Source organism: Trachemys scripta, chromosome 4 (genome assembly GCF_013100865.1).
Source record: "Trachemys scripta elegans isolate TJP31775 chromosome 4, CAS_Tse_1.0, whole genome shotgun sequence".
Classification (NCBI taxonomy): Eukaryota; Metazoa; Chordata; order Testudines; family Emydidae; genus Trachemys; species Trachemys scripta.
Window position 1 is genome coordinate 61,648,044 of NC_048301.1, and position 23,629 is coordinate 61,671,672.

General features: G+C 46.7%; 1 protein-coding gene across 3 annotated transcripts in view; it reads left to right on the forward strand.

The window, feature by feature from the left end:
- The window catches only part of MAPKBP1 (mitogen-activated protein kinase binding protein 1), a 133,537-nt gene that overhangs the window by 36,312 nt on the left and 73,596 nt on the right, over positions 1-23,629 (forward strand). For all 3 annotated transcript variants that reach the window (XM_034769137.1, XM_034769136.1, XM_034769135.1), the window contains exon 3: positions 12,038-12,129. In XM_034769137.1, coding sequence (XP_034625028.1) covers positions 12,038-12,129 — 92 coding nt within the window. The remainder of the gene's footprint in view (positions 1-12,037; positions 12,130-23,629) is intronic.

The following is a 23,629-nucleotide window of genomic DNA, read 5'->3' on the forward strand; positions in this document are numbered from 1 at the left end:
GAGGTTGAGGCAAATCGCCTGGCCGTTGATTACGCACAGCCAGACACCAGGGCGGTTAGAAGAGTACAGCAGGGCATGGTGAGCATCAGAGAAGCTTTGAAAACGAGTTCTGTGACTGGCCAGGCTACTGTGTGAAACTTCTGTTTGTTTCTCCTTGATGAACCCTCTGCCCCCGCCCCCCCCCCGGTTCACTCTACTTCCCTGTAAATTAACCACCCTCCCCTCTTCGAGCACCGCTTGCAGAGGCAATAGTCATTGTTACTTCACATTCATGCATTCTTTATTAATTCATCACACAACTAGGGGGATAACTGCTAAGGTAGCCCGGGAGGGGTGGGGGAGGAGGGAAGAAAAAGGACACAGTGCACTTTAAAACTTTAACACTTATTGAAGGCCAGCCTTCTGATGCTTGCGCAATCATCTTGGGCATCTGGGTAAGGAGGCTATGGAACTTGGGGAGGAGGGCTGTTGGTTACACAGGGGCTGTAGCAGCAGTCTCTGCTCCTGCTGCCTTTCCTGCAGCTCAACCATACGCTGGAGAATATCAGTTTGATGCTCCAGCAGCCGGAGCATCGACTCTTGCCTTCTGTCAGCAAGCTGACGCCACCTATCCTCTTCAGCCCGCCACTTGCTCTCTTCAGCCCGCAATTCAGCCCGCCACATCTCCTCTCGTTCATATTGTGCTTTTTTGCACTCTGACATTGACTGTCTCCACGCATTCTGTTGTGCTCTGTCAGCGTGGGAGGACACCTGGAGCTCTGAGAACATATCATCCCGAGTCCGCCGTTTTCTCCTTCTAACCTTCACTAGTCTCTGTGAAGGAGAAACATTTACAGCTGGTGGAGGAGAAGGGAGAGATGGTTAAAAAAGACACATTTTAGAGAACAATGGGTACACTCTTTCACATTAAATTTTGTTGTTCACATTACACAGCACATGTGCTTTCGTTACAAGATCGCATTTTTCCTCTTATATTGAGGGCCTGCCGGATTGGTGTGAGAGATCACTCACGCAGTGCCAGGCAACAGATTTTGGCTTGCAGGCAGCCATGGTAAGCCACAGTCTTTTGGCTTTTTTAACCTTCTTCACATGTGGGAATGGTTTCAAACAGTAGCGCTCTCATTTCCCATACCAAGCATCCGTTGGGTTGGCCATTTTAAAATGGGTTTGCAATGTAAAAGGAGGGGCTGCGGTTTCCGGGTTAACGTGCAGCACAAACCCAACTACCCCCCCCCCCAATTCTCTGGGATGATCACTTCACCCCTCCCCCCTACCGTGTGGCTAACAGCGGGGAACATTTATGTTCAGCCGAGCAGGAACAGGCACCTCTGAATGTCCCCTTAATAAAATCATCCCATTTCAGCCAGGTGACCGTGAATGATATCACTCTCCTGAGGATAAAAAAGAGAGCTAAGGAATGGATGTTGTCTGCATGCCAGCAAACACCGGGACCATACTCTGCCATGCTTTGTTATGCAATGATTCCAGAGTACGTGCTACTGGCCTACCATGGTGGACGGGATAAGGCAGCCCTCCCCAGAAACCTTTTGCAAAGGCTTTTGGAGTACATGAAGGAGAGCTTTCTGGAGAGGTCCCTGGAGGATTTCCGCTCCATCCCCATACACGTTAACAGACTTTTCCAGTAGCTGTACTTGCCGCGATTGCCAGGGCAAATTAATCATTAAACACGCTTGCTTTTAAACCATGTGTAATATTTACAAAGGTACACTAACCAGAGGTCCCTTGTGTGCCCTCAGGATCTGGGAGCACACCTTGGGTGAGTTTGGGGGTTACTGGTTCCAGCTCCAGGGTGATAAACATATCCTGGCTGTTGGGGAAACCGGTTTCTCCCCTTCCTTGCTGTGAGCTGTTTTCATTGTCTTCATCATCATCTTCCTTGTACCCCAAACCTGCTTCCCTGTTGCGTGATTCTCCATTGACGGAGTCAAAGCACACGATTGGGGTAGTGGTGGCTGCACCCCCTAGCGTGGCATGCAGCTTCGTGTAGAAGCGGCATGTTTGCGGCTCTGCCCCAGACCTTCCGTTTGCCTCTCTGACTTTGTGGTAGGCTTGCCTTAGCTCCTTAATTTTCACACGGCACTGCTGTGCGTCCCTGTTATGGCCTCTGTCCTTCATGGCCTTTGAGACTCTTTCTAATATTTTGCCATTTTGTTTACTGCTACGGAGTTCAGCTAGCACTGATTCGTCTCCCCATATGGCGAGCAGATCCCATACCTCCCATTCTGTCCATGCTGGAGCTCTTTTGCGATCCTGGTACTCCATCATGGTTACCTGTGCTGATGAGCTCTGCGTGGTCACCTGTGCTCTCCACGCTGGGCAAACAGGAAATGAAATTCAAAAGTTTGCGGGGCTTTTCCTGTCTACCTGGTCAGTGCATCTGAGTGCTGTCCAGAGCGGTCACAATGAAGCACTGTGGGATAGCTCTTGGAGGCCAATAACGTCGAATTCCGTCCACACTACCCCAAATCCGACCCGCAAAGGCCGATTTTAGCACTAATCCCCTCGTCGGAGGTGGAGTAAAGAAACCGGTTTAAAGGGCCCTTTAAGTCGAAAAAAAGGGCTTCGTCGTGTGGACGTGTCCAGGCTTAATTCGATTTAATGCTGCTAAATTCGACCTAAACTCGTAGTGTAGACCAGGCCTTAGTTTGGTCAGTGTCACTTTTTCAGCTTCAGCTCTGAAAGTCCTGAGATTCGAGAGGCCAGCATGAGGGCCTGACAAATCCCACAGAAGCTTGAGACTCAGGCCCCGGGCCTGGAGTTAGGCAGATAAGGACTCTAGCTGAGTGGGAGGAGCAAAGAGAGAGCCTGGAGCTCACCACGTTTTCTCAGGAGCATAAAGGCTGCAGGGGTGAGGAAGTGAATTTTATATTTAAAGGGAAATTTGACCCCGGGCATTAGTGTGAGGATGGGGAGTGGAGAAAGATGGAGATTTCAGCTTTGTATTAAACTGAGAAACTGGGACCTGTGGGCAGCGATTTAATGGTGCCTACACCGTGCTTCAGAAGCCAGTAGGGAGCTGACCCTCATGTATCCTCTTTCACAGAGCAATGGGGGGCAGCTGCTTGCTGCTACCTGTTATGAACGCCCTATCTGGTTCCTGACCCAGCACTTTGAACAGACTCCCCCTGCTGCCTCCCCTTCCCAAGGGCTGGGAGACTCTGTTTATGGGATTGTTTTACTTCAGGTGCCTCTTGGGGAAGGAAAGTGCAGATTCAGCAGTGGAGCCCTAGACAGCTGGGGCTGGTGGGTCAGGAATGTCACCCTGACAGCTGGAATGGCACTGAAACGGTTAATGTGGTGTGTGGGGAGAGCAGGGGGGAGAGACTGGGAGGGCGCATGTAGAAAGAAAATCCATAGGGAGCTAACTTGTTCACGTTTCCTGCCCTCCGCCTCCCTCTTTTTGCTGTTCTCCGTTCTATAGCCTGTATGTAATCTGTATAACGCACGCCCACGCGCACACGTTGTCTTGGCACCTGGCAGAGCCATTAAACTGAGACTCTGTCAGCACTTCCATTAGAAGCCCATCTCCATCTCCACCCCCACCCCCTGCTTTTTTGCAGGATTTATAATATAATGGCTACGTGCATTATAATGATTCAAGCCTCCGGGCAACTTCACTGCACCCCTTGCCACGGTGGTCCCAAGGTGCGTCAGGCATGTAATTAGACTGTGGGAGCGTGTTTCCTGGGGTTTTAAAAACAAAAAGAGCATTGTGGCTATTTTGGTAACCAAACAAATTGACCTTGCAAATCGCCATCGCTGATTGCAGATGTCCGTATCCTGGCTGCTTTGAACCTTACAGAATTATTATTCCTACTTGGTAAGGAAATGAAGGTGGAGACTGACTCAGTGGCTTGGAAGTGGGGATAAGAAGCCTTTCATCTCATGAACGCTGCTCAAACAGAGCAGAGCTTGGAAGTGTCCAAAATTTTGCGGCAGGTCGGCATGGTGGCCTGCATGAAACAAGTTTGATGGTTCCAGTGCGACTCCTAGGCTTGGTCTACACTACCCGCCCCAATTCGAACTAAGGTACGCAACTTCAGCTACGTGAATAACGTAGCTGAAGTCGAAGTACCTTAGTTCGAACTTACCTTGGTCCACACGCGGCAGGCAGGCTCCCCCGTCGACTCCGCGGTACTCCTCTCGCCGAGCTGGAGTACCGCAGTCGACGGCAAGCACTTCCGGGTTCGACTTATCGCGTCCAGACTAGACGCGATAAGTCGAACCCAGAACTTCGATTTCCAGCCGTCGAACTAGCTGGTAAGTGTAGCCAAGGCCATAGAGGGTCAGTGTTCACAAAGAGTCCAGCAGAACAAACAACAACAATGGCAGGCGGCCAAGGTTTGAATGGGCTGTGGAGACTGGTCCACCCTCGGAAGGGCTGAGGTATATTAGTAAGGCGGGTGTGTGGGAGCTTGTCCTGCTGTTCAGCCTTTCAAGCTGGCACATTTCGCCAGTACTGGGCTCTGAGAGGGAAAAACAAGTTAAACTGTAGTTGGGGAAGAGGAGGGAGAAGGCAAAAGATCCTCTAGCTTTATAGAGTTAAGTATGTTTATAATGGCTCTAAGATGAAGCTGTTAAAGTTAGAACACCTCAACAAAGGGGGTGGCTGGGAGAGGAGGAAATCAAGTGGAGCAGTGTGGTTTTTGTTGTTTTGCATTCTGATAACTTGGAAACAGCTCCCTCCTTAAATCTCCCCCCAAAACAAACAAAACAAAAAAAAACCCTTGAGACCGAAAACAGAAACCTCAAACCCCCAACAGCAAACAAATGGACAAACCTGGTCTGGGGCCAAACCTTTGCACGTCAAGATCCAGCCCAAAGAGAATATTTCACAGCTGTGCTGTAAACCCCTGAAATGAAGGCTTTACAATGGAAACGCTGACAACCCTTTAAGCAGAGCAACACACTGTAATTAGTGTTCCATGTTTAATGTGCCAAACGAAGCACAGCGGAGGTAAATGGAATACCTCGAGCCTTTGTTGTTTTGCAGCAGTAACAGGAGATCAGAGCATGTGTTCAGACAGTAGATCGGACGCTGTGTGGTATGCACCAGTCCCTGATGGTTACACACACTTGTACTTGTGCACTGTTGGGGGGCTGGTGAGAAAGCTGGTGATCTGAGAGCTGGGCTAGCTTTGGGGCGTGGCACTCACCATTTGAATGTAGCCTCTGTAGCCCACTCCTGCCTGTGCATCCTCACCTGTCGATTATCCATGCATGGCCAAGATGCATCTTCACATATGTCATTACTCCCCTGAAGTCAACAGCTTCATGTCACATTGCTGTGTTGCAACATTCCAAATAAATTCAGGACTGTAACGGTGCTGAAAGCTACAGTGGCAGAATCCAGGGGGAACGGTCATGTCAACTGGGGCTTTCATGAAATCTAGCCTTGAACTTTTGTAAGGGGGGGGGGGAAATCATTCTATATTGACTCTTCAGACAAAAGAGTTACTAGTTTTGACAACTGCTGCACTGTTGGTGAAGATGCTCTAGTCTTTCCAAAATGCAATGACCAAGTTCCCTCACTGCTTTCTTAACACTGGGTTTTCTGTGTCTGCTTCTATGAGAGAAGCATGTGGCTAAGTGCATTATGTGAGCATGTGATTTATTGACAGGGAAGGATGTAGTCTTGTCTTGCTCGCTTGATGTTGTTAGTTAATGAAATGGACTAAAACATTAATTGTATTACTGTATATCTCTTGGCCCACATGAGGCTTTTAACTAAGGGCTTGTCTACTCTTGGAAGCTGACTGAAATAGCTATTCTGGAATGGAATAACTATTCCAGAATAACTTGTTGCAGAAGAATTACTCTGGAATAGCTCTTTCAGTTAATTTCCAGGTATAGACAAACCCTTACAGCAGTTGTAATTCTTTCTCATTGTTTATCTTTGGGCTGCCCTCTCGGAATGGCTGAGGTGATGGACTCTGTCATACCTGGGAATGACCTTTTTAAGTTACTGTCTCCTGTAAGCTGCTGGTTGATGTTTGCTTTAGGAATTCGTTGTCGGTGCGTTAGCCGTGCCTATGTGGTTGTGCTGATTCCACGATGCTCCTCTCTTGGGAGCTGTTTTCAAGTACTGAGGTGTTGGACAGAGTTCCTCTCCCTCCTCTTAAATTCTCCAGCTATTTATTTCTGCACTAGAATAGCTTTGCTCTTGTGGGGAATGTGTAGCTCCCTGGGCCTCCGAAGATGTGGATGTCATTGAAAGGCTAGAAATGGGGCTAGCCTGGTGGGCTAACAGTTAAGAGTTCCATTTGGTGTTTGGGGGGATGAAGAGGGGGAGACAAAATTGCACTTGGACTCCTACTCAGTTCACTGCTTCCGTGTTGGGATGAGTGATGTGACGCGCATCAGCTGTGTTGCTGTAATATTTCTGTCCAGTCTGGAAGCAACATCAAGGCATTGTCCAACCTACAGTTGAAACCATGCTCAGAGCGTCCCTTATTACAGAGGGTTTCCCTGACCAGGGTTCTGTTTTCCTGAGAACAGTGGCCGTCAAGCTATGTTGTAGAACCTTCCCAGTGGGTGGACCACAGTATGATCCTAATGTAGCTCTTCCCATCCTGTGGCCTAAGAGGTGCAAGGAAAGACGTAGGGATTCAATAGCATGGCTTGACTGATATGGTTTTCAGGGGGGAAAGTCTCTGCTCACAATGGAAAGGAAATCTCTGCAAGTCCCAGCTAAGAAACAGCCCTCTCCGGTTCAGCCATAGTATTGGCTTCTTTGGATCTACACAACAGTGTGTACTGTGGTGGAGGAGCGTGTTATAATGGTAGGGTCCCAGTCAGAGCCTGTAGTATTGGTTCTGTAACATCAGCTGATGCCCTCTATAGAAGCAAGACTACACTTTGTGCCTCACCCACCTCTGGCCATAGATGTTGCTGTGTACGCAAGCCCAAAGAGAGCATGCCAAGCACTTCCAGGCTGGCACAACACAGCATGTGGGAGAGTGGGGTGGCTGGGGTTATCCTTAAGACTTAAAATTTTGTTCTGGCTCTCTCATGCAGTAACAACTGCCGGTGGTAAGTCGACCTACACTATGCAACTCCAGCTATGTGAATAACGTAGCTGGAGTCGACGTACCTTAGGTCGAGTTAACACTGGGTCTACACCACGGGGGGTCGACAGGAGAAACTCTCCTGTCGACTTACCTTACTCTTCTCGTCGGGGGTAGAGTACAGGGAGAGTGATTTGCTGTCGATTTGGCAGGCTAAATCGACTGCCAGTGGATCGAGGTCAAGAGCCTCGATCCCCGCAGTAGTGTAGACCTGGCCTCAGCTTCCTCAAACCAGCACAGAGCCTGAGCCAGTGGTAAAATCCCTCACTGGGAGCTGTCAGTTGCACTTCTTCTTGTTTGTGATTTGTTCTTCCTGTTCGGGGCAGCTGACCGGGGGCCGTTAGACCAGTCTTTCTGAGAGGTTTGTCAGTAATTGAGCAGGGAGCTGGTGCAGCAGGGGGGCCTGGAGACCACTTGTGTCTTATTGCAGTGTTTGGCTGGTTCTCCCTGGTCAGGAGAACTTGGAAAGCTCTGGCTGCTCTCTGCAGTGCCCTGAGAGTGCCAGCTATGACAGCACAGCAACGGGAGCTTCCTCTCCCGGACATCCTGCTCGTGTTGAATAGGGTTCCAGCAGGTGGAACTTCCTTGCAACAGTGCCATGTTAGCACTGAGATGGCTGCAGTGCTGGCCTCCTTACAGCACTACTTTGCTGGCTAGAATAGCTGTGTGAACTAACCAGCCATAGGGCCTGAGGATTCAGCAGAGGCGAAGGATGAATGTGTGGCCTGAAGCACAGGAGTGGCAGATGGGAGATCTGGGTTCTGCCACAGGCCTGCTGTGTGACCCTGGGGCAAGCCACTGAGGCAAACTTTTTCAAACTTGGGTGCCTGAAATTTTGGCACCTGAAAAAGGGGGCTAATTTCTGATGTACTGAGCACTTGCAACTCCTCAATGAAGTGAGAGGTGCTCAGTACATCTGATAATCTGGCCACTGTTTTAGGTGCCGAAGTGTGGATTTAGGTGCCCAGTTTTAGGCACTCACACGTGGAAAAAAATGGATTTAAGGAAACCTCTCGGTCTCTGGAACATGGGTGCAATCTAACTGGAACTCCATAAGAGCGTTGCATGTGGCTAAATTCAATAACACTTTTAAAGCACTTTATGATCCTTGGATGGAAATGCCAGGTATTCTTAATAGAACTCCACAGTATGATGTAATGACTGCAAAGGGCCAGACTTCAAAAATCTAGCCTCTCCTCTGGGCCTGTAGTTTAAGGGCACAGATTATTGCAGGCACAACTTTGCAACTCAGTCTTGTAATTATCTGCACGTGTCAGTTAGGTGTCCACTACCTGATACGCAGGTACCACAGCAGACTGAGGTGTCTAAATGAGAAGTGTGGGTGCAAAAAAGGAGGTCAACTTGAGGACCCATGGAAAAACTACACCCCAAGTTTCCAACACTGAATGCAAACTCTGCGTCCCCTCCCCCCCAACCCCGCGCTCTTCTATCTTAGGTTCACCTCTCTTCCACTCTATTCAGACTGATTGGGACTTGGAGACAGGTGATTACAGGCTTCTTTTTGTCTGAGGGATAGTGGAGTGTTGCAGTAAGTGAAGCTGAAAAAGGAAAGGTTATGGCTGAATAGAATCTATAAGATTCTGCTTGTTAAATGAGTTCATGAATTCTTGCCTTGCAAGTCATAGTCATGGCAGCAGGCTTCCTACATGCAAAGGCTTTGGATCTGAGATGAGAGGCGAGGTGAGAGGAGTCAATTTTTAAAAATCAGTTAATTGTGGAGCTTTGAAAATTGGGCTCATGCTTCACAGGATGCTCCTCGTGTAGCACTAGATCTAAATATAACGGTAAAAAGACCAACTATCTTATCCCCCTCAGCAACAGTTCTGCCTTTATAAAGGAAGGAGGAGAGTTGGGTTTGTGATCAGCTAGAGGGGAGAAGATGCTTTCCAGAAGGAAAATAATTTTGTGGGCACATGTGGACTGGGCGTCCCCTGTGGGTCTGAATCCTTCTATAAGCTGCAGGACAAAGGGGGTGTTTGTTGCCTGCAAGCATTTTCCAGCCTGCTATATGTTACACAGCTGCCTGGGGTGTCTGCAACACTCCATGTGGGAGAGGAAGACCCGAGGAAGTGCAGTGTGGTGCTACAGGGCTGTGTGGGAGTGGGGGTTGGGGGGGGGGAGGAGAGTGAGAACTAAAGGTGGCCGAACAGATCCGTTAAATAACACTCTGGTTGATTTTTTTTCCCCCCTTAAAAGCTGGGAGTGGGAAGAGTCTTCCAACTCCATGCTTCCCAGCTTGTGAAGCTGAATGTAGTTCCTTTCAGAGCCTATCAACATACTGCTCAGAAACCTTGTCTTCACTGGGAAAATTACCCATTGCTGACCATGTGTCCTGCAGCAGGTACTGCTGAAGTGCGAGCATGGCCTCGGACAAATAGTGTCTATGCTGACTTTTTGGAAACCGCGGTTAAAAGCAGCCTGGGCTGCACCTGGCGCTAAGCTGTATTGCACAGTTGATGTCCGTTATCAGCAGTGGGTAATTTTCATAATGAGACAAGGCTGGAATGTTGGCCAGATGGGATCACTTGAGAGAGATGTAAATTGCTTTCCATTCACCATCTCTGGGGCTGAGAACGCCCTACTTAGGGATCTCAACCCCTGTTAGCTGGAGGGGCAGAGAGCTGGGGATCTGTGCTTCAGTGCTGTGTGTGTAATTACTTTCCAAACAGAATTTTTAAAAAGCATTTTGCGGTGTATTTTGAAGCCACTGTCATACACCTGAACAAAGCACAAGTACCATTTTTTTATAAAGGAAAATGGAATTGGAGCTAAGCTATTTTCTTGCTTTGCTAGTGGATTTATAGATGCATTTTTAATAGTGTGCTCTTATTTAATAACCATATTGAGTTACAGTTTTGTAAAAGCCACATTTCCAAAGAGAGACTCATTTTGCAAGAATGAGGATAGAATGGCTGGGGGATTGGGATATGTATGGGATATGAAATCTTCTGTCTCTAGGCAGGACCGGCTCCAGGGTTTTGGCCGCCCCAAGCAGCCAAAACAAAAACAAACAAAAAAAGCCGCGATCGTGATCAGCAGCGGCAATTCGGTGGGAGGTCCTTCGCTCCCAGGTGGAGTGAGGGACCGTCCGCCGAATTGCCGCCGAATACCTGGACGTGCCGCCCCTCTCCGGAGCAGCCGCCCCAAGCACCTGCTTGACAAGCTGGTGCCTGGAGCCGGCCCTGTCTCTAGGTCACCAGCTTGAATACAGGGAAAGCCATGAGTTATTGAACTGCTGCCTTTTGGTGGCTTGTGTGAAGTGAGATGATGGGGTCTCAGGCCAGTTCCTTGTGGAAGTGTAGCTATATATCAAAGCCCACCATTACTATTGGCACTCTATCCTTGAATTCTCTGCTCAGCTTGCTAGAAAAAGAGACCATACTACTCCACCATATAGGTGATTCCTTCAGTTCTGTGTTGGGGCACATTGGCACTGGAAAACTTGCCCTACCTCTGTCTATTGTGCACCCTGTTGTCTGGATGAACACAAGACATCAATCTCCTGGGAAGCTACTGATGATCATAGTAATCATTGCAATAATAACTTCTTACGTGGCACCCATGCCTGAAGGCTTCTGGATATTTAACAAAATCTAACTCAAACTATGTTAATCAAAACCAGAAGTCAACATGACCCAACAAAATCAAGAATTGGCAGGGATGGCGGTGCTGGGGAAAACACATGCATATAACATGCAATAAATAAAACCACACTGAATGAACTGTAAATGAAAAAGAACAATTTTGTGCCTCAGTCAGGAGAACAGCAGGGAGGACCACAGGCTTAAGTTTAGCTGAAGGGTTTTCTCGAGTCCTCTCTGGCCCTTAACTGAGAAGGCCCAGCCTTCAGCATTGTGTCACTTGGTCCTCACAAGCATGAAATTCACTTTTGAAAAGATTTCTAAAAAGGAAACCAGTTTTAAGATCTAATATACCATGTTTCTCAACTGAAGGGTCATGACCCCCCAGGGAGGGGGGTTACCAAAGGCAGTTGGGAGGGTGTGGGGGGGTCACGAGGTATTGAAAACTTTATTGCAATTCTATAGCAAAGAAAATCAAATCTCCAGATTGACTCTGGGGCGGTCAAAACCTTCATAGTTTGTGATGTCAAATGAAGTAGTTGAAGTCAAAGAAGTTATATTTTATATAATATTATCATTATTATCATGGATACATCTTCTATAAAAGAGTAAGAAATGTAAGGGAAGGTCATATGAATTTCTGACTTCAAATAAGGGGTTGTCATCCTGAGAAAGTTGAGAAATACTTTTCTAACGGTTAGAACACAGGAGTGAGAGCTAGTTGGATCTTGGGTTCTGTTCCGCATGATCCCCTTATGACCTTGGGCAAGTTGCCTTGTGCCTCAGGTGGAAGCAGAATCTCAGTGAATCCCAGAGTTTGAATGCCTACTCAGGACTTCTCGAGCCTGCACCACCTGGGCTGGAGACCTTTGCCAGCTTTTGTTTTAGTCCCAGTGGGAAGCTGCAGTACAAATGATTAGAGGAGGGGGTGGGGGTGGGTAAGGAGGGGCGGTAAGGGAAAGCTCTCTGAATGCTTCAGAACCTCAAAGAGGATGTTCTGCAAAAGGACAAAGGCTTGGTAGGTTTGTAAAGACTTCAAGCGGCTGTTTCCTTCCTTTCCAAAGCCAATCTCCTCGTCTGGAAAAAGCAGATATTTCAAGTAACAACTTTACAGAGGAGGATGTTTGCATTTGCAAACCCATTTATGCTAGCTACGGGTCTCCCTTGGGATCCCTGAAAGTGGCAGTACTCTTCCACTGGATGTTGCCTGTGACTTTTGATGTTCTCTTCATTGCCATCCGGGAACCAATGTTTCTGAATGCCAGTATGAGGTAATCCATTGGCACCCATATATGGACCCATCTGTGAGTGCTGCTCATGACTCTTTCTGTTTTCCTTTTGCACTAGGTGACCTTGGAGAAAGTGTTAGGAATAACTGTGTCGGGAGGCAGAGGATTAGCCTGCGACCCCAGGACCGGCCTTGTCGCATATCCAGCAGGGTGAGTCATTGCACACGTCATGAAAGGCCTTAGCTTAACGCAGGCTGATAAATACTGTATCTTTACATTGATGTATCAAATACAGTCTTTGGTGGGAAGGCTGTTAATTTTCACTAAGTAGTCTCCTAACATGTGAGGATGACTCCTCTCAACAGCGTTGGTTTAATAGCTTGTTAGAGGGACTGCATTTTCGCTGTCATCTTTTAATTAGATTTTTTTCAGCTCTTCCTCCTCGTGCTTTCAGCTAAGTGTTGAAAGCCTTGCATTTTTAATTAGATTCTCTGGTGTGCTGAACGTGCACATAACTCAATGGAAGTTCAACTCTATGTTCCTAATACTGATGCTCTCTAAGAGATGGCAACTGTAGCACGGAATAACCCTCTTGCATGTATTCTGTGATGTCTGGCATTGTGCTCTTCACCCAGACATGGAGAGAGAAATCCAGTCTGACTACACTGGTAGTTTCAGGCCAGGCATCCTCTGGAATGCACTCCCCATCCTTTCCCCCTAACCGCCTCCCACCCCGCAATATTACCCTGATAAGGAGGTTAGGTCTCTCAGGAGCCTACAAATGGTGCTGTAAAGGTTGGTCACAGTAGGTTGCTCAAGAATAATTAGACATTTTCTTCCTCTGCACCTAGGGATTGTGCATTCTGCCTTCACATCATCCCATCTCCTGAGAAACTGAGCTCAGATCCCCTGGGAAGCACACTGCCCCCAGAGCATTGGGTTGGCCTTTTTTGTTTATGAATATTTACCCAATAAAGCAGCTTTTATCTGGTCTTACTGGCCATGAGAGAGTCAGTACATTTAAATGGAATACGTATCAGGGGGTAGCCGTGTTAGTCTGTATCTACAAAAACAACAAAGAGTCTGGTGGCACCTTAAAGACTAACAGATTTATTTGGGCATAAGCTTTCGTGAGTAAAAACCTCACTTCTTCGGATGCATAGAGTGAAAGCTACAGATGCAGGCATTATATAATTATATAATAACTCTGTTGTTTTTTAAATGGAATACGGTAATTGTTACTGAGACTGAGGAATCGGGATGGTTACGTTCTGACTCCTAGCATTAGTTATATTGATCTTACCCATTTTATAATGGCTGTACTCTGGAGTAGAGCAATGGCAGACAAAATCAGCAGAGGATTTCCCTGAATGTTATGATCTGGGAACATAGAATACTTAGTATTTTCTAATTTGAGTGGCTACTCTGCTGTAAAGGTGACCCATCAAGACAAAGCTCTAGTTACCAAATCCCTGTCTCTGTTGAAATTTTAGCCCATATTTTGATAACCATCCCACACATTTCTAATACCTCTAACCTCCGTTTGCCAGAGTTCTACATTAGCTGCAGATTAGCTGTGTTTTGTGTGAAGATGTAGATGACCTCTGACATGCCCAAATAGCCTTCTTTGGTAGGCAACTGCCTGTTTGGCTTGCTGAGATAGCAGTATCTAGAAACTTGTGCCTCAGAAACAGAAAAAGACCCTGAAGTGGATGGAGTCATGAAAGCCAAGTGAGGAAAACATTTCAAGAAGGACATGATGAACGTTGTCAAATGTAACAGAAGTACCAAGGAGGATGAGGCCTGAGATTTAGCCAGAAAGTTGCAATTGGAGACTTTGGTGAGAACAATTTGTGTGGAGAGAAGAGGGTCTAAGTCAGATGAGGGGACCCAGAGTGGAGCTGGAAGGAGGAACTTGGGACAGCAATTGTAGATGGCATGTAGGAGCATGCAAGATGCAAGTCAATGAAATTTAAGAGTCCTCTTTCTGTCACTGTTGCTTAAAGTAATAGATGGAGGCAATGGACCTCACCCGAAATTTTGCTCTCTCCTATTCTTGCCTTCTCACAAGAGTTTCCTGTGTGCCATTGGCAAGTGCATTTTTAAGTTTTGGGTATGGGGGAGTAGAAGTGTAATTTGTATGATACATAAAAATCTGAACTCCTACTATAAATATATTGTATGGGCCCTTCAAGAGCTAGGTGTGCTGGGGAACCAGTCTCTGCTAGATAAGATCCATCTGTTCCACTGAAGCCTCCTCCTGGCTGTGATGACCACTACTGCTCCATTTGTTCTGTGCTGTACTGTCGTTCATGCCCTTTAAGGCTGGGAGCCCTTGGGGACTGGGATTCCATTCTGTGTTTAGTGCTTATTATCTACTGTAAAATGCCTTGTAAACGTATGCTGCTATAAAAATAATAAGGCAAAAGAGGTTTCATAGGACCTTTGCTTGGGTGTGAGAGGCAGGCCTGAGGACAAAAGCAGCTGAGTAAACATAAATTGCCTGCCTTCTCATGGTGTGAAGGCCATCTTGTGATGCAGAAGTCCTGGGGTTGCTCTGGAACCTGTTTAATTCTTGTGCTATCTCTTTACTTCATTTAAAAAATGCTTTTGTTTAAACTGACTGCAGTTTGAGATCTGCATCCAAGTACAGATCTGTGTCCTTCACCTTTAAACCCACAGAACCAATGTATATTATCTCCCCCTAATGTTTTCTAACACTGGATACATTGGGATTTGAGGAGGGGAGATGAGAGAGAGAGAGAGAGAGCAAGCTTGGGGTTTTTTTGGCTCTTCTCCAGCTTAAAATAAACTAATTTTGTTACTAGTGCTCTCCTGTGAGAAGCTCATGCATGCCAAGAATCAGCCTACTCAGTGCTATCAGACATGTAAAGACACATGGGGATTATTCTGGGTAATTAAAAAGTTATTCAGTTCTTTAGACCTTTGCATGGGACTCCTTGTTCTTACTATGGTAACACCAGAGGTCCTTAGCAAGAAATGCATGGCCTATGCCAGCTGTGTTTTAGCAACGTGAATGGTTTATTTGCATCACTGTTTGTACGCCATGGCTTGGCTGTTTTGTGATGCTTATGTGATTTGGGGCTGTCAAGACAATCTTTTGTGCTTAGTTTGCCCTAGTGCTTGTTATGGGTTCAAAACACACAAGAGGGCTAGTCTGCAGACCTAATTGGACTGCAAGTTTAGTTTGTTTTGTTACTACTTTCCATTCTCATTCCCAGTGGATTTCTCCCTTCTGGGCGGTTTGCAGAGAGCCTGGCATCACTATCTTGATCTTATTTTTGTTTGTTTGAATTTGCCAAATGTTATTGCTTTTCAAATTGACATTGATTTCACTAGCTAGAGCCATACATAAGGCAGCTGGTTTGCACCTCCAATATGCACTCATGTGCACTCCAGATATTCCAGTGATGTACTCAACACTGTACAAATGTGCTGATGTATCCCAGGCCCGAGATGCAAATCCCCTACTCTTCCAATGTGGCCTACCCGAAGGGACCAATTATGTAGCAGCTTTGTGCTTTCCCTAGGGAACACATTGGAAGCACCACACTTATTCCAATTCTGACCAGAACGGACTGCTGAATCCTTGACCTTCCTCCTGAAAGAGGAAGCCCAACCCGCCCCACCAGGTCTGCTGCATCGGTCAGCTGTGTTCTGCCCTGCCATTTGCTCCCCTTCCTTTGCCTGCCTGCAGGTCCTTCTCACTGTGGAATCTGAATCCTTAGTCTTTTGCCTTAACCCATCCCAGACCCTACTGAGCCTCCTTAACTCACCACTGAGCCTTCTAGCCCATAGTCCACAAGTTTGCTTTCTTTCTGGTCTGGCTCTTGTTAGGTGGGATGTTGTCATTCCATTCCAGGGGCCTGTGTGTATGGGCTAAATGCACTGAAGGTGGCAGATATTCTAGGACAACCCTTTGGTAATGGTCTTGCTTGGGGAGGCATGAATATAAGATGGAGGATGTACTTATCTTGTTTCTTGGAAGGTCTCTCATCTGCCACCCTTGTCTTCCTGTTCTTGTGCTGACAAGCGTGTGAGTGAAATAAGCCCGGACTAATTTAACTTGACCAATGTCTGCGTGGTTTGTCGTATGGTGAGTGGCATTGTCAGCTTAAAGGGGAAAACTTGTTGGATTTTTTTTGGCAGGCAAGACCCTGTTTTTTGGTCCCCCTTTTGGTTTGTCAGTTTCCTCTGCCCCTCTTTCATTCTGGCTTCTCTTTTCGCAGTAGCTCGCTGTGGTTCTGTCTCCTGGAAACAAGAAGGGAAACAAAGCTAAGAAAATCCTCCGAGATTACTGATGACTAGTGTAAAAAAAAAAAAAAAAAATGTTTTGAAAGGGAGAAAATATATCTGTCCGTTTGAATTCCAAGCCAGATGCTCCGATGACTTGAGTCGGCTTGTTGGTGTTTTGTTTTCAAAAGCTTGTAGGGCTGCGTGACTGAGTGACTCGCTTTACTGCTCCTTTTTTAAAATCCACTTTTGACCCCTCTTCTTGGCTCAGTCACTCATGAACCTCTGCTCCATTCAGACAACTCAGTTACCTGCTCCAGGGAGCAGCCAAGCTGCCAGGGAGCGTGCACAGCACTCTGGTAGGCTTGTGTTTTGCCCAGGGTAGCTTGTGGCAGAGGGTAGTAAAGTGCTGTGCTTTTCAATCACTGTGGCTTTTAAACACTGTCTCCTAATAAGTAAGAAGCACTGCTATGATCTAATCTTTCCTATTAGCTCCTATTACCAACTGGCTGCTGCTGTGACAAAGGTGAGTGGCACATGGGTTAACACATTCACTGTCTCTTTGGGGAAGCTGAGTTCAAAGCTGTATTGAGTAACAAGTGTAATGAGTTAGCGGTTCTCAATTTGGACATTTTCTCACATCTACCATCCTCCCGACCCAAAAGAGTAAAAAAAACAACCACCAAGTGTAGCTCTGTATGCTTGGCAGCTTCTGTTCAAGAAAAGATGCAGGACTGGAACAGTGAATTACTATCAAGGTGTATTGAATGAGTTACCCTGGGAGCTTTCACAGAATCTGTCTTAGCTAATGCAGACATAGTCCCTTGGTTTGTGAGATGCACGTGCACTAAATTCACTAAACAAATGATCCAGAAACCTCATTTGGAAGCTGTGCAGATGCCGAATTACTCAGGTTCCTCGGCGCCCAGTGGCAGGAGCAGCAGGGAGACTAATGGAGTTTGCCAGCAGAGAAAGGCAGGGAGATAAGGTTTTAGCTTATAGATACTCTGCAAGGATGAACGTGTAGTGGGAGGAAAATGAAACGTCACCAACAGCACTGCTTGTTCTTCCTCTGCCTGCACCGGGGTGGGACCCTGGCCAAACAGGGATCCTGCCCCCAGAGGCTTCTACCTGGTCTTGACTTGCTGGGAATGTGGCCTGCATGTCTCTGCTGAAGAAAGCCAGGTAGGTGTAACCACCTGGTGTGGGAGGTGCCATAGGTGGAATCCTTCAGGAAGCAGGTAAGAGAGCTGCAGGAGGAGGTGGCTCTTTGGCGTAGCATCTGGGAGTGTGAGGACTTCATTGACAGGATGTGTACATGAAGATGTCCGGGATGGAGGATGCTAGCCAACTACAGATGACTATGGCAGCACCAGGAAGAAGGAGAACTGGCTGATCTGTGCGCAGGAGACTGGTTGCTGCCTGAGGTGGTCACTAGACAATGAATCACATGCCCTCCCAGGTCCCCATCCATCAAGGTCAAGAACCAGTATGTTGTACTAGCACACTGGGGTGTGGAGGAGACCCCAGTGGCTGAGGAAGAGGAGGCACCTGCCTGCAAGGCTGGGAGACTCACAGCCAGCACACCCAAAAGAAGGAGACATAGGGTGATGGTGGTGGTGGTCGGGGCTCTCTCTGAGGAGGACAGAGACATTCATCTGCTGACCTAACCTGATGTCCTGGGAGGTGTTGCCTGACTGGAACCCACATCCAAGGCATTTCAGAAATATTGTCGAGGCTCATTTGTCCTTCTGTCCACTACCCCATGTGTCTCATCCACACGGGCATTAATGACACTGTCTGGTATCATCCTGAGCATATCGGTAGTGACCTCAGGGCTCTGGGAGGGAAGCTGAAGGCATCAGAGGTGTAGGTGGTGGTCTCGTCCATCCTCTCAACTGAGGGAAGGGGCGCAAGCAGTGACGGATACATCCTGGAGATGAATGCATGGCTGCACAGATGGCATTGACAGGAAAGCTTTGGTTTCCTCCACCATGGGATGCTATTCCAGGAAGGAGGCCTGCTGGGGAGAGAGAGGGTCCACTTGAGCAGGAAAGGGGAAGCCTAACTTAAATTTTTGGAAAGATACTAGAACAAATTATCAGTCAATCAGTTTGTAAGCACCTAGAGGACAATAGATTTATAAGGAATAGCTAACATGGATTTGTCAATAACAAATCATGCCAGACCAATCTAATTTCCTTCTTTGACAGGGTTACTGGCCTAGGGATAGTGGGGAAGCAGTAGATATGATAGTGATTTTTAGTAAGGCTTTTGACACAGTCCCACATGACTACCCTAGTTTGCTTATGAGATTATGTGGTCTAGATTAAATTACTATATGGTGAGTGCACAACTGGTTGAAAAACGATGCTCAGAGTAGTTATCAATGGTTCCTTGTTGAACTGGGAGGACGTGTCTAGTCGGATCCTGCATAGGTCTGTCTTGGGTCCAACACTAATCAATATTTTCCTTAACGACTTGAATAATGGAATGGAGAGTAAGCTTATAAAATTTGCGGATGACACCAAGATGGGAGGAGTTGCAGTCACTTTGGAGGAAAGGATTAGAATTCAAAATGATCTTGATAAATTGTAGAATTGGTCTGAAATCAACAAAATGAACTTCAATAAAGACATGTACAAAATACTACACTTAAGAAGGAAAAATCAAATGCACAACTACAAATTGGAGAATAACCTGGTAGGCAGTCAGTTGGTGAAAAGGATCTAGGGATTATAGTGGATCATAAATGGAATATGAGCCAGCAATGTGATGCAATTGCAATTAACAGAAGTATTTTATGTATGACATGGGAGTTAATTGTCCTGTTCCTGGTCGGCATTGGTGAGGGCTCAGCTGAAGTACTATGTCTGGTTTTGGGTACCACACTTCAGGAAAAAGATGTGGGCACACTGGAGAGAGTCCAGGGAAGAGCAACAAAAACGTTACAAGGTTTAGAAAACCTGATCTATGAGAAAAGGTTAAAAAAAAATTGGGCATATTTAGTCTGGAGAAAAGAAGACTGAGTGGAGGATCTGATAAGTCTTCAAATGTGTTAAGGGCTGTCACAAAGAGGATGATGATCAGCTATTCTCCATGTCCACTGAAAGTAGGACAAGAAACAATGGGCTTAATCTGCAGCAAGGAAGATTTGAATTGGATGTTAAGAAACACTTTCTAACTATAAAAAGAAGAACAGGAGTACTTGTGGCACCTTAGAGACTAACAAATTTATTAGAGCATATGCATCCGAAGAAGTGGGCTGTAGTCCACAAAAGCTTATGCTCTAATAAATTTGTTAGTCTCTAAGGTGCCACAAGTACTCCTGTTCTTCTTTTTGCGGATACAGACTAACACGGCTGCTACTCTGAAACCTTTCTAACTATAAGGATAGTTAAGCATGGGAACAGGTTACCATGGGAGGTTGTGGAATCCCATCATTGGTTTTTCAGAACAGATTAGACAAACACCTCACAGGGATGGTCTAGGTTTACTTGGTCCTGCCTCTGTGCAGAGGGTCTCGAGGTCCATTCTAGACCAACATTTCCATGATTCTGTGTTCACAGATGGGGAAGGAATAAATGAGGGTGTCACGTGATTAAAGATTTAAGATAAGAGAAAAATATTAAGACTTCGCTGCTGCTTCTTTTTGGCAAAAGCTGTTTGGATAGGAGCAAAGCTTCTTTGGTTTCAGCTTTTTCACCTTAGAATTCTATTGCATGACAGTTACTCCTTGGAGGTGGGAGCTGGTGTCCCATAGTTAGCAATGGGATGCCATGTGCCCTCCTGGGTCAAATTTCATTTTGTCACTGCTGCTCCAGGCACATTGGACTCCGATGGTGCAGGATTTTCTCGCTAGATAAACTCACATGCCAGACTGGGCTGTGCAAGGAGTGAGCCGGGCAAAATCTCTCTCCTTCTTGCTTGGCGTGGATTACTCTGTGCAAACCTCCTGAACTTGGACAACCCTCCTGGGTCATGGCCATGCAAGTTCTGCTTCCCACTAATCCAGAGAGGTGACTGACAGCTTATAAACCAACAGCTGTGACACAGACTGCTGTCATCTTCCTAAGGGGAGGGAGGGTGAGTGAATCAGCCACAGTCAGCGTTTCTCCAGCCAGAAATCTGCTCAGCACGTGTGGAGCTGTCTCAAATGACTGAGTGGTAAATCCCACTGGAAGCTGAAAGAGTGAAGTGTTTTTTTTTTTTTTTTTTTTCTCAGCAGTGGTTATTGGTTTGCTCCCAAATTCCTCTCTGAGTTGCATATAGACAGGCCTGTAAGGCTGAGCAGTTCCCAGTGATCGCCATCTGGAAACCCTTGGAATAGTTTAACCATGATTTTCCCTGATCTATAGATAATTGTACAACAAGCAACACATAGTAGAGAATCAGTCATACAGGAAAAAATGCCCTTTAACCAAATCAAAGGTAACTATTGCATAACCTTGCTGGGGAGACTCTGGCATTGCCAGTACAGAGATTTTTGGAGAGGAAATGGATGGAGTGACAGTAGAACACTAACAAGATGTAATCCAGACAGGGCAGATCCCATCATTGATTGGTGATTGGTTAGGGAGACTTCATGCCCCCAGTTCAAATTTGGTCCAGGTTTGTAGTGATAGCTGTACAGGGGTCTGAGTAGAGTTGGTGGCTTCCAATGGACAAATGTGCACAATGCACACTGCCATCACAGTTGGCATTAATCGGTAAACTAGTTAGCAGTTAATCCTTGGCCTGTCTGCCTAAACGGGTTTGGATACTGAACTATCTTTATCCTCTCTCGAGGGGTGCTCCGGGAAGATCAGACTTGAGGCATCTCTGTATTTCTGAATATATGCTCCCATTCACCCAAATCAGCTAGCAATAAGGCCAGACACACTGGGGCATGTGTCATAACCCATAGCTATTTCTGACATCCCAACATTTGTTGTATCGTCTCCCCGGTTTGGATGCATAGTCTGGAAACAGACCATTTAAACCCCAAACTATGAGGTGACCAGCCTTCCTGTCCCCCTTGAGGATAGTTTCCCTCAACAGTGCTTGATTGTTGAGTTTAGACAACACACTGAGAGGAGCCTTAGAAATACCTTAGGCACAAACAAAGGGCCTGATTCTCTCTGGCCCTGCACTTTGTGTAGTCCTTTACACATGTGCAAAATGCCACCATTCTGATGTGGGAGCATTTTGCACTGGTGGAAATGACGACACAAAGTGCACGGTAAGGGAGAATTGGACTCAAGGTCTCAAACAGAACTAGGGTGTCCTCAAAGGTGCAGGAATTCTCCTGATATGTAGCCTGTGTGCTGCCAGCAGTTCTTCAGGGGCTGACATCTCCAGTTGTTCTGTGCCCAAGCTCCTGAGACAGGCAGTACTTGGCCTTAGGTTTTAAGATTCCTTTCTGAGCAGAACATGGTGGCCTGTAAAGACCTGAGTAGGAATGCATTCCAAGATGGCAACAACCCCGCCCTCAGATATTCAAGGGAACGCCAATCACAGTAGAGACAGCTTTCATCCTCTTCCCTTGAAGAGGATTGACTTCTCTGGAGTGGTTAGACCCACCTGCAGGGACTCTGGTCTGCTGTGAAATAATCCCCTGCTTTGGGATGTTGTGCTCTTAGACACCATCTGGGGAGACTCAGCTGCCACCATGGAGGGGTTGGGCTAATAGATGAGGAGGCCCCTTCGTTCAGACTACTAATGCATTTTGGAAAAAAAAAAGACATTTCTGCAGGTGGGCTTGGGATTCAACTTTTTGTTTGTTTTCTGTGCCAAAAAGCAACAACCCAAGGTTTCATAGTCTGATTCTGGCCAAGAAGATGATGAAAAATGGCCAAACTCCTCCCTGGAAAAATAGATCTGTTGGAATGAAGCTGGAATTTTTGTTTTCCACCTCCTCAGTTCCCCTCCCCCACCCATTTTAGACAGACAGTGGAGAGAGAGGAGTGTATTCATGCTGAAGGAAAAGGAACTCACAGTAAATTGCCTTGGTCTGCTTTCCCGTCCTCTACTCTGCCCAGGGGCGGGGAGCGGGTAGTACTCTCTCTAGTTCTGCCCATTAGCCGAGCTTGACCCACTTGGGATATCAGAAGGGGTCTCGACTCACAATAGATCTTTATAATATGATAATTCCAGAGAAATAGTTAAGAATCTTGACGTTTTAATTTGCCATCATTAGACTTCTGATTAGTGACCTTGTGATGGGGTGTGTCCCCCACACCAGCCTTGATAGGATTAATGAGGGTCTGAGAGGCCAATTAGGTCACCTGACATCACCTGAGAGAAGGAGAACCAGGGGTAACTGAGAGTGAAGCCCAGCTTGGGAAGGGCTGGGCCAGTATTATAAAGCCAAGAAGCTGAGAGCAGAAAGAGGTTGCAGGGGAAGCGGCTGCAGGCACTCCCTGGGATGAGGGAGGCCATTAGGGACAAGTTCAGGGGGAGTGTAAGCCCTAGATCCTGTCCTGGAGCAAAGAGTTTGGTAAGAGGGTAGGAGGGGCAAAGTAGCCAAGGGGAGTAGACTAAGCTCCAGTGGTGAACCCAGAAGCAGGAAAGAGAAGATAAGGACCCCAGGGAAATTTTTAGCAACAGGGACTGAGGACTTGGATTGCTGGTTATAGGGTGCCTAGTCTGGAACTTGGTGTAGTGGGGGCCCTGGGTTCCCTTGCCAGCCCTGGGGATAATGGCACAGAGCCCAAGCTGGGGCTTAAAACCGTCTGGAGATGCCATTTGGGCAGTTGTCTTGATGAATGTTGTGATCCCAAAAGGGGTGGACTAAATGGTGATCTGGTCAGAGGGTCAAGTGACCAGAAGAGAGATTATTGTAGAGCGAGGAAGGAGTAAGGGGGCATCTGACAGAGTGAGAGCTGCCTTCCCTGACCTAGACACAAGGAGGCATGCTAGCAGTGAGTGGTTGTCTCGTTAGACCTCCTTGAACCAACCAGGGACATTTTCACACTTCTCTGAGCTATTGTTTCAGCCTGTTTGCAGATGCGTGCAGATGTTTCTGCGTGGGTTTATGCTTCGTTCCTATTTTTAGCATTGTCTTCACAGCCTGAGTTACTACACTCATTTTATTTTTAAAATTGAAGCTTAGATTCTGTATCGCCGTAAGGCAGCCCTCCAGAAAGAAGTACTGCTTTGCTGACCCACTGTGAATTGGTCCACTTCAACTGTTGTCTCATTCAGTGCAGAGTTTAAGAAGCGCAGATGTGAAAGAAGCAATGGGATTCACCACTTAATGCTGCTGGAAGAACTCATCACTTTGACTGTCAGTAGGAGAATGGATTCCAGTCTTTGATGGAAAAACAGAATCTGATTTTAATCTCCCATTGTCGGGTGTCCCTTTTTCACTTCTGAAGGACTGCTTTATTTTAAAAATGTGTAGTTAAGCCAAGCACTAAATTACAAAAGCATGGGGAATCATCATTGCAATTTAAAGGCCAGAACAACCCCCCTA